Below are 18,025 nucleotides of genomic sequence, written 5' to 3' on the forward strand. Positions count from 1 at the left end.
CACAAGACCTTTTGACTGATTGACTGAATGCTGGTCAGATACCTGTCCCAAATGTTCAGAGCTAAAATTACCTCACTCCTTGCAGTTTCTCACAGATGACATAAAAATAGTCAGGGTGTTAAAAGAAGCCTGCCTGATAGAGCAAATTCCAAGCCTATGTAGTGGGATAAAGGTTCTCTATTTACTATTGATCATGGAGGTGGAACACCCCATTCCACCCCCCAGTAAAGCCACTGGCACCAGGGAAGATCATCAACAACAACCAACGAAATGGAGCTGTCAGGCACACACTGTTTATGTATTTTATTACGTTAAAGGAATACGGTAAAAGCTGCAGCATTTCCTATAGTTTACTTCACACAACAGCACTGCACATGATTTTGCAAGAAAGCAACACCGTTCTTTCCCTAAAAACAAGCCTATGAAAAGGAATAAAAACACCAGTAGTTTTATTTTCTTAAGTGCATCTAAACCTGTATACTAAGCTTTTGTTCTGCAAAATACGCTTAAGTAATAATCTGAATACTTTAAATCCCTCAAAAATAGAATTAGAATCAAGTATCACCAATCACCCAAACAAGCAAGTAAATGGTTTCATATAAATTTCAGTGATCCCTACTGATATCTCACATCAACGTGAAATAGGATTATGGCTTTCCAACTTTACATTTTCACATGTCGTTTTGATAGCACAAATTAATTCAAGAGTTAAAGGCTTTTGAAGACTCATAAGTCTACTCATTTTCTAATGAAAATGAGCATATGCTAACTCTGTAACAAAGGTTGTGCAATTTCAATGTCATGCCTTCGCACAATGGGTATCTGGCTGCGCATCAAGTGTGTAAAAAGCATCACTAAGAAAACAACCACAATCACACTGCCAAGAAAGACTCCTATGAGATATGCATATGATTCTGGCTTTTCATATTTGGTCGGGTGTACAGGGTCGGCACTTGCAAGCATATCCTTCACATTATTCAGGGATCCATTATTGGGCAGAGCTTGAATGTCCAGGAGATGACACAAAAGAGGATAGACATCTATGGAATTGATGTTGGGCTTCGTCATATTGATCTTGAAAGCTGGACCGTGAGCCAAAAAGATGGAGCGCATATCTGGTTGAGTGTTGTCATAGCCATGGTTGCCAGCTGTAAATTAAAAAGAGCACAACATTTGGAGTTAAGACACGGAAAAGGTACACACTGCAATGTCTAACCAATCATCGTACTTGGACAAAATGACTTTGGCTGAAATGTGATTGGATCATTGAACAGTTGTTCTAACAACTGGGTTCTTGATTATTTGAAGTCCCATTGATTGCTGTTTGGAGATGCCAATATAAACAGAATTACAATATCAAGATGTGAACTGATGGTGACTGTCATTATAGTGGTCTTTGCATCCACAGACAACAAAATAAGAATAGGTCTGCCCTTGCATAAAAGTTAAAAACATGTTGAGAAGACTGAAGAGATTTGACTGTTAATTTTTAACTTGGGATAGAATTTTACACTGAGACTATTTACACAAGGCTTGGGCTCGGAACTACTGCCAGAAAATTAGGTCAGGGAATAGTGGATTAAGAGGCATGATCCTTGCTTTTTTTTTACCAACTCAAAACAGATTATAAACTGAACAGTATGCCTGGTGAAAAAATGTTTTTCACAGTAATGCTCAACTCAAGAGAATAGAACATCTCTGCCAGTTATGGTATGCAATGCATGCCATAGACTGAGCAACCTCCATTGATCTTGGCTGAGACACATTGTTTCTGTGCTGTTGTCAAGGGTGTACTAAGCATATTAGGTGGTGCAGGTTATGGTGTGCCTTGTGTGTTGCATACCATAACTGGTAAACAAAAAACATTTTAATTTATTGTACCCATCAGGTGAGGTACATTGTCTCAATAAAGACACAATTAAACAGCAGGGATTGAGTACAGTGTAGCATGTCAGTACACATATTTATAGTAATAGCGTACACCAGTAAACACTTCGCAATAATTGCAGAGTCACTGACCATCAGGCATGTCCATTATTACACAGGCTAATCCTTTACAGCTTAATGTTTTGTATGTATACCAGTAAGATGACACTACATTCCTCTTGGGCTATGTCATGTAGCTTCCCATGAGGATCTAATCCATTCATAAACACCATGTGGCCAATTTTTCACTCAAACCCTCTATCCACTCAGTGCTAAGCCATTTTGCGTAGGATACTGAAGATCTCTTGCCAATATGAGATACCAGGGCAGTCCAAGGAAAGTGTAAGAAGTCTGCTGTTGAATACTGGTTGTGTTTACAGCTATGTTACATATCTAAGAAAAATCCATCAATCATTGCTGGTGTGCAGTACAGTGGGTGCAGAAAGTTATAGCCTAGTAAGAGGTGTCTACTGTTTAAGGAAATTTCGCCCATTTGGAAGCAGCAAAATTGTTAGTTTAATGCCCAAGCTTTTTACTCACTTGGGTCTGCCATAAGGTTAAACTTTCTACCGATAAAGCAGAATATATATTTATGAAATAGTTAAAGTAGTATCAGGCCAAATTATGAAGTGAGTATGGGAAGTCAGTGAAGGTGGTTCAGTTGAACAAGTTGAGCAGTGGGCTTGTTTATTATGTCTTACCCTGTCTAGTTGTGTCATTTTACTCGTCAAGCTGGGTCACCAAAACAAATGTGCCACTGTTAAAGAGGTCTTTAGTTTTGATAAGGCCCAGTCTTTTCTGTCAGGAACAGACTTTAGGCTTAGTTGTCATTGAAGAGCATGGATCATCAGGCAGCGGTATTTTCAGTGAGCAGTCCAACAATTTGGCTAGCTTCAGCCAAGTCTATATCTTACATCCCATGGTGCTAAGCAGTCTGGGCAGTTTCAGAATCAATAAACTGAACAGTAAGGTGTTTGTGAGGTTTCCGGCGCTCATATAATTTTCTCATATAAGTATGTATGAAAAGGTTTTCAACCCGCAGTGCCATCAAATGGTGGGAATAAGCACCCTACTTCCCTTAGTACAATCCTGGGATACGGGGTCAGGGTTTCAATTGCCGTGTCATATAGAGTACACTCGATTTACAGATGACAAGGCATTTATCATGCTTACTTTACAGGGACTACACCCCAAGATCGCTAACCACATTTTACGCTTGTGGTTTTTCAAACGTATCTGTGGTAGGCAGAGAGGTGCCACCATTGCACATGGAATCAGGCAGTATGATTTAGTTACTACAGAGCCTTTGACTTCTCGTGATAGGTAAGTGGCAATTTATATCAGATGAGATTAGACTCATGTATCCATAAACGTGTACTGTGAACTGAATTTGCACAGGGAGAACTCAATTTCCTACATTGTTAGCATTTACACAATTCAGGGGTGTGGAATTTAATAAAATATCTACTTGTCCAAGTGGCTGGTTGCTTGAAACATCTAGTTGTCCTGTAACAAAATCCACTTGTCCCTTTAGTGTCATGTAGTACAGCAACAAATTATAGCAGCAATCTCATTATTTAAGAGCTCTGATATAGCCTCTCTGATTATGCCAGGACTCATATCATACTAGTGTTTGAATACATATAATCCCCTTATGTTGCCACTTTCCCGCAGATCTACATACTGGGGTTTAAGGTAGTGGTGAGCAATAGCTACAGGGTTAGAATGCCCTTTTGAGCCTGTGCAAACCTACTAACTTGCATGTTCTAAGGGTTTTCAACAACTCTTCTCTAATCTTTTCCCATACTAAGAGATTTTGGAAATGTACCACTTACAATTGCAGACGTAAACCTTCTTCCAGAGTAGGGAAAAAAGTGGTTGGAGAGAAAGTGAACTTGCACACACTAAGATTTTCGCAGGAGCCAATCTACACATGCATATTAACTCAGGCTAAAATGCTGTTCACAAATATTTTCTAGGAGTACTATTTCTTGTCCTACTACTGTAAATTCTTGGGAATTCACGAAAGCCGTAAAGCTGCACGTAATGTAAGGACATATACCATGGGTGCACTTTTGACACTAATTTGGACTGGCGTTGACCATGACCTTTTGCGTTTATTAAAATTCTGTCTCTCTCTCTGTCTCGGCTGGCTTCACTGTGAGGGACAGCATTCTGCTCTTTCACAAGGAGCATATCGGCACACAAAGTAGGTTTGTTTAGTGCCAGTAACTACTGTGGCAGTGTGTGCTTTTTGAGACCACATTTTTTTTTTACTTTTGCCAATTTTTGTTATATAGTGAGGGACCTGGCAGCTCCCACACCAATAAGGTTTTACAAAAACATGCCAAAACAATTCACACATTGACTAAATTAAAAAGCTGACCACCAATTTCAGACCTACTAGCTTTGCCAATGCTGTTTTTTTGTTTGTTTCCCATCATCTTATTGAAACTGCACTGATGTTCCATTATGATGAATATTTTTGGGAAATGCTAGCATGCATTAACACTTTTAAATGATGCTGCAAAGAAATGGTACCTGAAATTTTACAGTAGTTTAGCGAAATGTTTTCTTTCCTGCTTTCATTTCTTTATGAACATTTTATTTTGAAAACAAAGAATCATCAATGTTGCTTTTGAGCTTCTGCAAATATTTGCATCAAATCAGAGAGCAATCTGGGAGCATTATACATAGCCTCATATTGCTAATTTTGAAAATGGTTGTACACATTTTTATACTAGAACACTGTCAGTAGTGCAGTTAGAGTTCACAACATTTACCTATAGCTCTCACCATAATAAAAAAGGCATTCAATTAATGAACCATAAATACAAGTTGAACAGCATTAACTTATGGACAAAAATATTACCTTAACTGAAGACAGTGCCCTTCTCTGATCCATAAGGTGGTACTGCAAAATGGCAGCCAAAGGGTTTGTGCTGCAGGGGGTTGGGCCTACTTGTTCCAAGGACAGAATACACATGAAAACTTGCTGCCCTTGACCCCAAACAATATGTCCCAAACAATATGTCCTGGGCGTCAGGCTATAAATCCACATCCCTGCAATTGTTGATAAACAACATCAATTCAAGATAGTAGTGCTGAATGAGGCACGAGGAACAGATGACCTCTGACGCAGGTTTATTCACACCAGGCAGGAGGTGAGAACTGAAATATCTTTGTACTATGTATTTACTTTTTGGTCAATGTTTTAACCTAACCTAGAAACCCATTATCTTATTCTTAGAACTGGAGGTCTCTAATTGGCTGAGGTAAGTACATTAGTCCAAATAGGGACCCTTGCTTCTAGTCAGGGAAAGGAGGGACACCCTCTTAGATAATCCCTGCTCATCCCCCGGTAGCTTCCATGGGCAGCCAGGCTCATCTCCGGGGCAATGTGTAAAGTATTTGCAACCACACTCCCAGTAACACAGTGATAATACCACAAATGGACACCACACTGATTTGATAAAAATAGCGGTATCTTCCTCAAAAGGAATATGATGAGACCAAACAATAGAAATCCAACATATGCGTATTTGTAATATTTCACTTTGCCAGTTATTAGGCTAGCAATCACTTGTATGTTCTTGCGATATTAATGAGCAGTTCACAATGATCTAATGCAGCCCGAATGCAATGCTATGCAGTTTGTAATGTAGTAATAAGACAGTCCTTAATGCACGTACTAATGCAGGTCGTAATGCAAGAATAAGGCAGTTCATAATGCAAGAATCAGGTAGTTCGTAATGCAAGGAATAATGCTATATGCCAATCTGCGCGGTCAACTCGGGCCCCACTAGACCCCAACAGCAAAGACAGCAGTCGTAAGCTTAAAGGGGCGGCCCCGGTAGTGCTGGGCAGGTACGGGCAGCTCTGGGACTCAGTGCGTCTTAACGCAGTGCAGCAGGGGAGAGATCAGAGCACTCCTGTACTTCTCCTGCACGCCTCCCCAGGCACACACGCTTGCGGCTCCCGACCGGAGTCCAAGCCTTACCTGGGGGGTGCGCTGCCTCGCTCTCTCCCCACTCGTTGGACGTCCTGCTGGGCAGCCCCAATGACGTTGCAGCTCCGTTGTTAAACGACGATGTAGCTGGACGGGATACGGCGCTGCCTTCTCCTTTGTTGACTATCTTGGTCAGATTCCTCATGGCGAACAATGATCACGATCCCTTTCACCTTCCTTAGCATTGAGAAATCTGTTAGCACGTTGCGACTCACGCCGGCTGCGGCGATCCTTACTCACAGCCTCAGTTACGATGACGGCTCGGGCTTCAAACAGAAATGCAGCAGCATGGACGATGTATCACGCTGCAGGGGTAATAGTGTCACGGGCTCGGGCTGGCAGCAGCGATCCTTACCCATAGCCTCAGTGACGATGACGGCTCGGGCCACAAACAACAGTGCAGCAGCGTAGACTAAGTTCAAGTTGCGGGGGCAATGCAGTCATGGGGCACCTCGTAAACAGCACCACATACCACACAGCAGTTTCAGGCGTGCAAAAGCACACGCATCAAGCGTCGCTGAGACACTTTTGGAAACTTTGATGTTCCTGAGTTTCCACAACAGGGGACCAGCTCTCCTCAGGACCTTGGAGACACGCTAGTTCAGGACACAGCAAAGTCCTCACAAGCAGGGGGACACAGCACACAGCAAAGTCCCTTGTCCTCTCCTTAGTCAAATCAGCAAACTGCAGGCCAGCCCCAGAACACACAGCAAGGGCAGTCCTTCTCTTCAGCTGTTCTTCTTTGCCAGAGGTTCCTTTAGATTACGAAGTAGTTTCAATCCTTTTACAGTCTGGATTTCAATCTTTAATTCAGGGGTTTCAGCTCTCACATTTAGACCCCTAAATGCCTTTGAAGTCTTTGTGTTCCGGGAGCTCTGAGCCCGGTCCAAACCAGGCCTGGGTGTCTTCCTTCCAGTGCACATCCTCTTCCTTTGATAGTGAGGGTCTGGGCCCCAGACGCTCAGCAGGAGGGGGAACCATCCTTTGGTGGCAGCAACATAGCCCTCTTCACATCCAGGGGGCTACTCTCCCCCCCACACATCAAATGCAGGCCAGCCTGTTGCCGTCTCACCTACTCCTCCCTGGGGTCAGGACATTCTACAAACCCGGTCACATCCAAACCCAGAATTCAATACACAACCAGGCAGAGGCACGCAGGATGGTTAGGACAAGAAACCATCCACTTCTAAAAGCGCTGTTTCTAAACACACAATTAAGAAAACATCTTCATAAAAAGATGTGTTATTAAATTCTGAGTTTAGACACATAAAACTCCATCTCTCCATCTTATGCCTAAAGGAAGATATGCTGGAAACATGTGACACAGCATTCCCCATTTTGTCCTGTGGGCAAGATGGCCTTGCAACAGTGAAAAACAAATTTGGCAGTATTTCACTGTCAGCACATGGTACACACCTCAGTACATGTCCTACCTTTCACATACATCTGCCCAGTGGGGTACCTTGGGCTTACTATAGGGGTGTCTGATGTGCATAAAAAGAGAAGGTAAGGCCTGGCAAGTGGGTGTACTTGTCAGGACAACAAGGCAGTTAACAAACTGCGCACAGGCACTGCAGTGCCAGGCCTGATATCTCTTTTTATGGCTACTTATGTGGGTGGCACAATTGGTGCTGCAGGCCCACTAGTAGCATTTACATTACCAGCTCTTGCACTTTACTAGGGACAGGTTGGACTGCTGAAGAAAGTCAAGACAGAATAGGTACAATTATACCTTAATGTGTGGTTACACATCACAGGGTGCCCCTAGGGTTTCTTCTTATTACCATAGACAGAAGCCCTGCTACAATATTAAATGGGATATAAGGAAAAATAGAGGTTTCGCTCACATTTGTCAATTACGCATGACGCATAGGATAGACTATTCACTCGCGTGCTTTTATAAGGAATTCATATAAGACAGGTGTTCCGTCACCTTTAGTTAGTTTTTTGAAAATAAAGTATACCTTACTTCTCCTACCAGTTGGCATATCACCATTCCAACTGTAGCAAAGTTTGTGATTTTACATTTTGTTAGATAATTTAAGATACATGTGCATGGGTCTCCAACAATGAAATATAATTTAAACACACGTCAAGTGTGATGGTGTTGTGGTAATGCGAAATGAGAATGATATGCACTGTGCCCCTATGTATATACTGTATCAAAAAATCTTATATCAATGGTGGTATTTGTATTATTTTTAACCCTGATGAAGTCGAAGAAATATTACCCAGAAACGACGAAACAAGTGTTGGCTAAAAGAAGGCTTAACGAAGAAAATAAAACAACGACAAGATAAGACAATAATTCTTTTGTTTTTAGGTCTCGCCTTCGCAGCGGGCATAGGAGACCTTTAGCAATCGATTCCCTTTTTCTGCCAAAAACGTGTACGCATTGCTTTGAATGGCAACGCATGCACGTTTGACGATTCCCTTGCAGGAGTGAGCTTTGAAACCATCTGTTTGTAATGAACAGATGGTTCCTGCACGCTCCCGCAAGAGAAACCGGCGCAGGCCCCCTCTTCTCTCCCCTCCCCCTGCTGCCTCTTTTCAGCGTGACGCGCGCACGCTAGTTTATATATCAGTTTGCTCCTGGCAGGTTTGGAGTATCCAACCCCCTTCCGGTGCTCGACTAACCTGGACTCTGAGAGTTCAAGGCACATCCGTTGGTACCCAGAGCCTCCGAGACGGTCTCAGTCTCTGCAATGGTCTCAGCACCCATCTTGCCTCCCAGAACTCCACACGCTGTCTGCGTTCCCCACTTCACCTCCATATGTAAATTTGGTCCTGCCCCTGATTGCAGCTAATTGGCACATCAGGGTCGGATTGCCACATTGTGAGTTCTCAAGGCCTTGTGGAAAGGAGGCTAAGGGGCCCTTCTTTGTTGCAAGGGACCACTGTCCTAGTAAATATTATCCGGTTGGATCTTTGGCGTAACCAACATTATTGTCTTGGGCCATTTGTTAGTTTCCTTCAGATTTTAGAGATTTTCCCAACCATTGCTGGGCCTAATTGGTGGGATCCATGCAGAGGCCTCATCAATTTTCCGCCAATCCAGAGACCAAAGGGTGTGGCAGGAAATAGGTCCTCTTACACGTGGGCTGCCCCCACTCACTGAGGCAGAACGGGCCCGGCAACTTTACAGAGCCCCTCCCTTCGGTCTTTTTGTGCTGATAGATGGTGGTGGGGGCACACCACTAACTCCAGTGAATGCCAAGTTAAGACTGGAGTCTAAAGTTGGGGTGCCTGAGGCCATGCTTTGTAAGGTTTGTGGCGTTGAGAGGTTGCAGGGAAATGGGCATCTTAGGTGGGTTCTAGCAGGCATAATTTAATTGGATGGGCATGGATATCAAAGTGTACTTAAACCCTCGTTTTATAGATGGATCCACAAGATCCTACCCTGGGCTTTCAGTCAACAAACTAGTGTATTCTGGGAACTGTAGTTCTCGCTTAGTTCAACTTCGACTGGTCTAATATTCCTGAAATCAGTAAATTGTCGAAGGGAAGTTCGGATCTCTAAACTGCAGGACTGCAGTAGTTATATCCGGGTTTCATGGAGTCATCTGTTACTTTAGTTATGGACCATGAGGTTAAAGCCCATGGAGAGACATTTTATGTTTTTACCAAGATATGTCTGCTATTCCTGCCTTATTAGGCAATATAACTTTCCGTTATGGTACTTAAGTATTTAAGCTCTAACAGGAGTGAAAGATCACAAGTGTGACCATTTAAAGGTCTGTGAGCTAAAAAGACAGGTCAGGCTAGACAATGTATAGGGGCAGACACTGTGCGCCAAGTTGGCAAAACACCACATTTACCTTTCTAGACTTCTCTATACCCAGAATACACATTTTAATTAATTAATCCATCCAAGGACTGCCGACTCGGAATATTAACGTTGCCATTATTTTTCATTATAGTTTTTAAATATGCATTTCGTGTGTGGCGGAGTTCGCTCGCAAAGCGATAATTCTGAAATCCCAACTGAAAATTCGTGCCCGCATAATCTGTATTACTGTTGAGTGAAAAACGAATTCTTTAAGGAGAGCCATGGCCCTGTGTGGACTTGCTGGACCAGGGCTACATCTCTTCAGAAATGTTTCTATGTCTTATGCTAGGTGCAAGTCGCACATTTATTGTGAGGATTGCATTCCGGGACTTGGATGTTTGTTTTCCCCTTTACAATACTACAAGTACCACTATGCAAAGGGCAGGACTGGTCTACTAGAGCTTCTTTCAGCTGGTATCGTTCACCAAGAAATCTCTGACCTAGCTAGGGTGAACTCTAGTTTAGCGTGGTCGATCTTCTATGAATTTTAAATTGTTGAATATGCATTTTTTAGTTCCAAACATGCACAGTTTGTGTACTCGCTGTCGCTAGACAAATGTCTTTACAGTGTGAGATTATATTAGCTGTGATGTTAGTCTGTTGGAACAAATATTGCCAGTAAGTAATAGGGGCAGTCATTCCCCATCTCCTTTAAGTCAGCAGCTTTGGCCGTTAGCCACATTCTCTACCACAATGCACTGGGTTTGAATTCGCAGCCCCCGAGGTGGATGGCAGTTTGGCATTTTCCTGCCTGTTCATTATTATTTCAGGGGCTATGGGTGTGGGAGCAGGAGAAGAAGTTTAGCCGATGCCCACATGCCTCCAGGACATCTTGTCTACCGTCTGGGGTTTAAATGAATAACTCGGAGCATTTTGGGAGTTGTAGTGTTGGCTAGGTTTAATGCGACAAATAGTCTTGAATCCCGTAAACTATGTTTCGTAAAGGTAGACCACAGGGTTTGAACGTTGTGTCCTGGTGACACAGAAGCCTTTTGCAATGTTAAATAAACGTGAGAGGCAGCAAACGAGCTTGGGAAGCCACAAGTTTCCACCTTTTCAACAAAAAACGGTGGTACAGGTAGGCAATAGAAGCTGAAGGTCCCTGTTACATCTTTTTATTTTATGTTTGTATTTTTCTTACTTATTTCTCTGACTGCTAAGTGAGAGGATTGATCTAGCTGACAATCCTGCTGGGGTTCAGGAAAGGGATGGAAAGACTGTAGCATGTCGGTTGTTTTCTAACACACAGCATTTTAATATCAGTTAATGAACTATACACATATTTCAAATTATATCAGCAATTAGAAAACTAGAAATGCACTTTTTTGTAATTACGAAGTGTGAACGAAACAAAAGTTTTAGTAGGATCAAGACACTTTACTTGGTGATGAGCCAATGATTAAATTTGCAGAAACCCGATAGTTGTACCTTTGAAAATGGAGTTGCCATTTCAACAGAAAATGCACTCTCTGTAAATAACAGTGCGCTACCTCACCAGTGCTCCAAACCGCACCACCAGCTTCATACCTCTCTCAAAACAGTCTCCTGCTGAACGGGCATGGCATATTTGCCACAGTTGTTTTTTTGTAGGACACTCAGATTTTTCACAGTTCCTATGATTTCAGTGTAAAAACATTAATAGCAGCACCCCAGCTCTAAAAAATGTTCCAGCACCACTGCTTGAACCAATGTGTGTGGTATACATTAGGACAGATCATACAGGGCACTTCTTAATTGCACCTAGCGTGACTGCTAGGCCGTGAGAACTACGGTGGAAAGTCCTATTTTTTTTTTCGACGCAGCATGGATGTGTGGATGGAAGGATGCTACCTTTGTTTTTTGTTTTTGTGGGAATTATTTCTGTGTCGTGCATGATGACCACAGAGTTGCAGGTATAATTCTTGAACACAGCCAATAGCAGTGCGTAGAAGAAGAGGTGTGTGAGAGAGTTGCGTAGGATATGATCTTCAATACACTAGCAGCTTTGAATGGCGGTGTAGGTCTTTTTGTGATATTTTGTATGATTATAGACCACTTATCTAGTTGCTGTATGGAGTTCTCCATTCTGAGATATTTTGTTTAAAAGTTTATGGTACTGAGCCAACATAGGTTGGAGAAAGAAATTATGTTGTTATTTGCAAACATGGACTTTGTTGCCATCATCCCATATGAAGTGTCATTGTGAGATGTCAAGAAGCGGGTCATAGGATGTAGCTGGTTAGGACCTTTAGAGGTGAACTACATTAAAGCCCTCTGATTGGCCAGCAGTATGTGACGGATATTCATCACTTATTCCATGCATTTTTAGTTGCTGATGACTGGTTACAGTACTGGGTAGCAACACCACACTTCCCTCAGTCCCACTCTTCCCAGAGAAACGCCACCAATGGTCTCCCCTAAGTATTATACAACTGTCCGATACACTACATGTCCCAAAGTCTGCTTGAATTCTGTGCGCCTATTGCAGTTCTGCGATTCCCATTGACTGAGTCAAAGTGGTCTGTTGATGTTGAATTGTATTTGCCCACTAGATGCAGGCATGCATCAAGGTGAAAAATTATGGGAATTAATGAATTTGTTGAAATGTCTTGCAACTCTGATCTTTTGGGATGCACGGTTATCCGTTGCTCAGCTTCGTATATGCACGACAGGCATATTTGGAATTTTGGCCATACTAATTAAAATAAAAGTGTCCAATTTATATGTTACTTGATTGATTTAAAAAAAATAAAAAAAATCTCATATGCCATCAGACACAATGATCCACTGTTTCAGTCATGGTTGCAAAAATAAGTTACTTTTGAATGGAATGAAGTATAGTAACAGCCCTTCATTTGCATATTTAGTTGATGTCTGCTTGTAGCGCGACAGACATTTAAAGAAAGCATTGGCATAGCCAATAGGTCTCGCCTTTGGGACCTTCTAAGTGTTTAGCCATGCAACACTTGATGTTGTTGCACCAAGGATATTGTGCTAGATAACGAAACACTTATAAGGTCCCAAAGGCGAGACCTATTGGCTATGCCAATGCTTGTTTTATATGTTCTGTCTAGAATATGTTGATTGATATAAATTGTGTGTGCTTCATGAGGATAGCCAGTTTCAGAATTAAGTCTGCAACAGAAGTATGCATGATGACAAGATCTCCTTTTTTTGCTTATATCTTATTTTTTAGTTTAACCCCTTGCCTGCTGATGTGGCGCTGTGCTGATGACGGAGCGGTTCCGTCATGGCCCGCTCGGAGCGCCTGCGCAGCGCGAATTCCGCGCCTGCGCTGAGCGTTCCATTGAGCGGGGCGGGCCATGACGGAACCGCTCCGTCATAAGCACAGCGCCACCGACGCTGGTGACGGAGCGCTTCCGTCACCAGCATGCGGCCGCCGCGCGGCCGCCCCGCCCCCTTAGCACTGCGGCGGAATAGCCGCCGCAGTGAAGGGGTTAAGAGCTGAGCCACCAAGAAGCTACCACTCAGCAAAATCATTCACCATCAGTATAATACGACTTAGACAATTAGACATCTGTAAATTAACAGAGAACTCATAGATCGAGTGGTACCATATACATTTCAGATTGTAGTAAAGGCGGCCTGTCTTTAATTGCCAACTATCCCAGCCTAATGCTTCTGCAAAACCAAATTTCAGAAGAGTTAACAACCCCTCTCAAATAGGTTAGTGTGTCCACCACAAATAACACCCCAAAAGGCACAGACCACATACCTACTCAACATCGCTACTCTTACTACAAGAAGGGGAAAAGAAAGTTTAAAAAATCATATCAGTCAAATAGGCCCAAGGTTCTCTATCGCAGAGGAAGGGCTGAGTTTGGTGGGCCTCTGATTAACTTGGCATATACAGGTTTCTATTTAGAGTCATATTGTAAATGAGTGCATTCATGTTGCACCTCAACCATTCCATAGCAAGAATGGACCAGAGTCTATGGTACCATTGGGTGAGTGAGGGCCAGTCTGCCTTCTTCAAATTACAAGCAATACTTAGCCTGGTAACCCATAAACACTGGAGCATCAAATACCACTCATATTTCGCCATGGCCTTCAGTTCTGTGGGTTTTATGCAGAAGAGCGCCATCTTTGGCAACACAGGAATCAAGTATTCTAATACATCCTTCAGGAGTTTTGATACTCTTTCCCAAAAGAGGGGGATCATCAGAAGTGCCCAACAAACATGGAGTCCCTCATCGAATGCTCTGCAGTGCAGCCTCTCCAACATTTAGAGGGTGCACTGTGGTACATGCGATAGAGTCCAAGGGTGGTGTAGTGCTAATCATATCACACATCATAATGGATGTCCCTGCCCAAGATTGATGTGTAGGATAAATGTTTGTCCGTTCTCATTCTTTCCTAGTGTTTAGATAGGAGTTGTTTTCCTAAAGAGCGTTCCCACTCCTCATTATGTTTCCACACGGGTGATGTTGTTTGTGGTCCAGGAAGGCCCTAGTTTGGCAGTTCGGTCCGGACTGTTCCCATGAGGAGTAGGGTCAACACTGATTTGCATATAACTGGGTCCACTCTGGGGTGGCGTGGTGAGGAAACAAACAATGGATTAAACCCAGATCTTTGTGACTGGGGGTGAATGTTTGCATTGTTCAGCATTCCGTCCATCATTTGTTCCTTTTGCTCATGTGAATCTACAGCACTACATGCCAAGAACAGATGCTTACAGGGTAAATAACATAATCCGTTTGATGGCATGTGTGGCTGTAGATACACATGCTCTGCATAGACTACAAAGCAGTCCCTCATTAGAAGCACTGGCTACAGTGGGGGATGCATTAGATGGATTAGCCATACTACAAACATAATTCAAAAACGGAAAAATAAGAAAGGAAAACAAAGGTGTGCCAAGTGCCAACTCTGTCTTTAAGTACAGTGGGGGAGTTTCAGAAGTTGGAAACAAGGTCCTTAGCACTGCCTGACCTACATTAAGCTTGTTTGAGTGATAATACATCCACCCAGTAGTGTTTTGTAAATGTATGTGTGGTAGACCATGTGGCTGCCTCACAAATGTCAACTATGGGGATGTTTCCTAAAAAAGTCATAGTCACTCCCTTCTTACGAGTGGAGCGTACTGTAGAAGTAACAGGTAAAAGTATTTTGGCTTTAATGTAGCAAGTCCGAATGCATTTAACAATCCATTTGGCTATGCCTGACTTGGATATTGGGTTGCTTTATGACATGGAGAAAAGGCTACAAAGAGTTGCTTTGTTTTTCTGAAAGTTTTAGTTCTTTCAATGTAGAACTCGAGACCTCTTTTTACATCAAGGCTATGAAAAGCTCTTTCTGCTACAGAACAAAGGTTGGGGCCTGGGGGAAAAAAGGTAGTTCAATGGATTGATTGAGATGAAATTGAGAGACTACTTTCAGAAGGATTTTGGGATTAGACCGAAGAACTACTTTGTCCTTATCTATTTGGAAGAAAGGTTCTTCTAAGGTTAGTGCCTGAAGTTCACCAACACGCCTGAGTGAGGTAATGGCAACTAGAAATGACACTCCCCATGATATTAATTTAAGGGGCAATGAGTGTAGAGGACCAAAAGGAGGACCATCAGCCTAATGTTTAGATTCCAAGAGGGTGCTAGAAGTACACGAGGCGGAAAGAGTCGTTTTAGTCTTTCCATAAATGCTTTGTTGGCTGGGATTTTGAGGAGCGGTAAATGCAGTCTATGGAGATAGGTTGTAATTAAAGCAAGATGCAACCTATTGTAAGCATATGCTAAATTGGAGTTTTGCAAATGAAGTAAGCAACAAATAAGGTCTTGCACTGTGGCTTTGATGGGAATAATTTGTTTTGGTTGGCAATAGCAAACAAAACTTTTCCATTAGCATAACAGGCTTTAGCTGTGGGGTAGCGTACATGCTTAAGAATGTCCATATATTCTGATGGTAAGTTTAAATAACCAAATTCTAAGACCACAGGAGATAATTCGCTAGGTTGAGCATCTTGGCGTCTGGGTGTCTGATTTGTCCCTGATCCTCAGTGAGAGGATCCAACCTGTTGGGGAGCTTCTCATGTGGGACTACTGAGATATCTAGTAGTGTTGTGAACCATGGCTGACGTGCCCAGGTGGGAGCCACAAGGATCATGGTGAGAGTTTTTTTGCCTGAGTTTCCGAACCAGAAATGGAATGAGAAAGAGAGGTGGAAAAGCGTAAACAAATTTCCCTGACCAACTCATCCGTGCGTTGCCCTTGGATAATGGGTGTGGGAACCTGGAGGAAAAGTTTTGGCATTTTGCGTTATTGGCTGTGGCGAACACATTTATCTGGGTTAATCCCCACTTTTTAAAGTTGGGAAGGAGGTTGAGTTCTCGTTCGTGGGTTTGTTGGTGCATCCTGCTAAAGGAGGTCTGCAAGATTGTTGCCCATCATTGGCAGATACTCCGGCAACAAATGTATGGGATGGTGAAGAGCCCAGTTCCATATGGTCTGAGAGAGGTGTGACACCTGAGAAGATCATGCCCCTTCCTCTGTTTTTGTAGCTAATAAATGGCTGCCACATTGTCCGTCCAGACTAGGACAACCTTGTGGGGTGGATGAGCAAGGAACACTTTCAGATTTAGGAAAAATTAGTGAAGTTCTAAGAAGGTGATGTGAAGAGATTGATGTTTGGCATCCCACTGACCTTGTATTGTCAAGTCTTGTAGATATGCATCCCAACCCATCTCGGAGTCGCCTCTGGTTAGAATGATGTGGGGCCCAGGGTCCAGGAAAGGCCACCCTTTCAACAGAGTGTTGGAGTTTCAGCATTGCAAAGAACGGTGAGTGGGGTTGTCAATCAACACTAGATCCTGGAGGTGACCCTGTGACTAACATCACTGGCGAGATAGACATTGCTGTAGTGGGGCATGTGCAGCCTTGCATGAGGAACAATGCCAATGCAAGATGGCATAATTCCCAGTAGACGCATGACAGTCTGAACTGTGAGTGTTTTGTTTGGCTGGAATTGAGGGTGAAGTGTAGAAAATACTGTATCTGAGCGGGGTGGTAGGCTAGTCCTAGCTGTGTGTTGGGCATTCCTCCTAAGTATTATTGAAGTTGAAGAGGTTAAAAGGTGAGATTTGGGGACATTGATGATGAACCCTAACTTGTAGAGCAGATCTACTGTGAACTGTTTCTGATGTTGACATTGGTGATGGGCGCTGGCTTTAATGAGTTAATCATCCAAGTCTGGAAAAACATGAACATTTTGTTGTTGTAGATGTGCTGCGACAACCGGCAAGCAATTTGTGTACACCCATGGTGCGGTAGTGACTCCAAACGGAAGAACTTTGAATTGGTAGTGTTTTTCTGCTACGACAAACCGGAGGTATTTGCGGTGAGCAGGATGAATGGGTATATAGAAGTAAGAATCATTTAGGTCCAGGGTGGCCATAAAGTTGCCTTGTTGTAGAAGTGAAATGACATCCTGTAGAGTGACCATATGAAAGTGTTCTGACGTAGTAGTTGAGAGATCTGAGGTCTAAGACTGGTCTGAGTGACCCACCCTTTTTTGGAATCAGTAAGTATAGAGAATATACTCCTGTGCCTTGTTGTTAAAGGGGGCTGGTTATATAGCCCCTTTGAAAAGAAGGCATTAGGCCTCCTGTTTTAGAAGTATTAGGTGATCGTGTGATAACTTGTGAGTGCAAGGTGGGATGTTTGGTGGTGTGGTAATAAGCTGCAGTCAGTAGCCATGATGGATAATGGCTAATATCCACTGGTCTGTTGTGATGGACTACCAGAGTGTGTGAAATTATTGTAGTCTTCCCTGGCAGGTGTAGTGTTTTCACGGGGAAGGATTGGGCAGTCACTATTTGGCAGTGGCGACTGCTCCATGTGTAGAGGTACCACTACACCTTTCTCGGTTATTCCCGCGGAAGAGCCTCTGTAAAAACCTTTAGTATAGGTGGATTCGCCCTGCTTCTGTGGTGTTGGATTTATATCCGACTTTGTAGCCAAGGCAACAAAAGGATTCTCTAAGTGTATGAGTCTTAAAGCTGCCATAGCTTTAGCAGAATCAGTGTCTTTTTTTATCTAATCTAAAGTGGTGCCTGCCTGAGGGCCATACAGATGGTCCCTGTCAAAAGGCAAGTTGCGGACTGCCTGCTGGACCTCTGGTTTAAAGCCAGAACATCTGAGACAAGCATGTCTCCTGAGAACTATGCTGGTATTAATTCCCCTAGAGGCTGTATCCGCTGCATCTAAGGCACATCTAATAGCGTTTTTAGTAATAGCCTGACCTTCTGACACACTATGCTGGCCTCATTT

General features: G+C 43.0%; 1 protein-coding gene across 3 annotated transcripts in view; it reads right to left on the reverse strand.

Moving 5' to 3' along the window:
• Nucleotides 1-288: 288 nt before the first annotated feature.
• ENPP5 (ectonucleotide pyrophosphatase/phosphodiesterase family member 5) overlaps nucleotides 289-18,025 on the reverse strand; it is a 390,400-nt gene continuing 372,663 nt past the window's right edge. For all 3 annotated transcript variants that reach the window (XM_086926231.1, XM_086926233.1, XM_086926232.1), the window contains one exon: nucleotides 289-1,148. In XM_086926231.1, the coding sequence (XP_086782357.1) occupies nucleotides 766-1,148 (383 nt within the window). In that variant the 3' untranslated portion in view covers nucleotides 289-765. The remainder of the gene's footprint in view (nucleotides 1,149-18,025) is intronic.

Source organism: Lissotriton vulgaris, chromosome 6, assembly GCF_964263255.1.
Source record: "Lissotriton vulgaris chromosome 6, aLisVul1.2, whole genome shotgun sequence".
NCBI lineage: Eukaryota > Metazoa > Chordata > Amphibia > Caudata > Salamandridae > Lissotriton > Lissotriton vulgaris.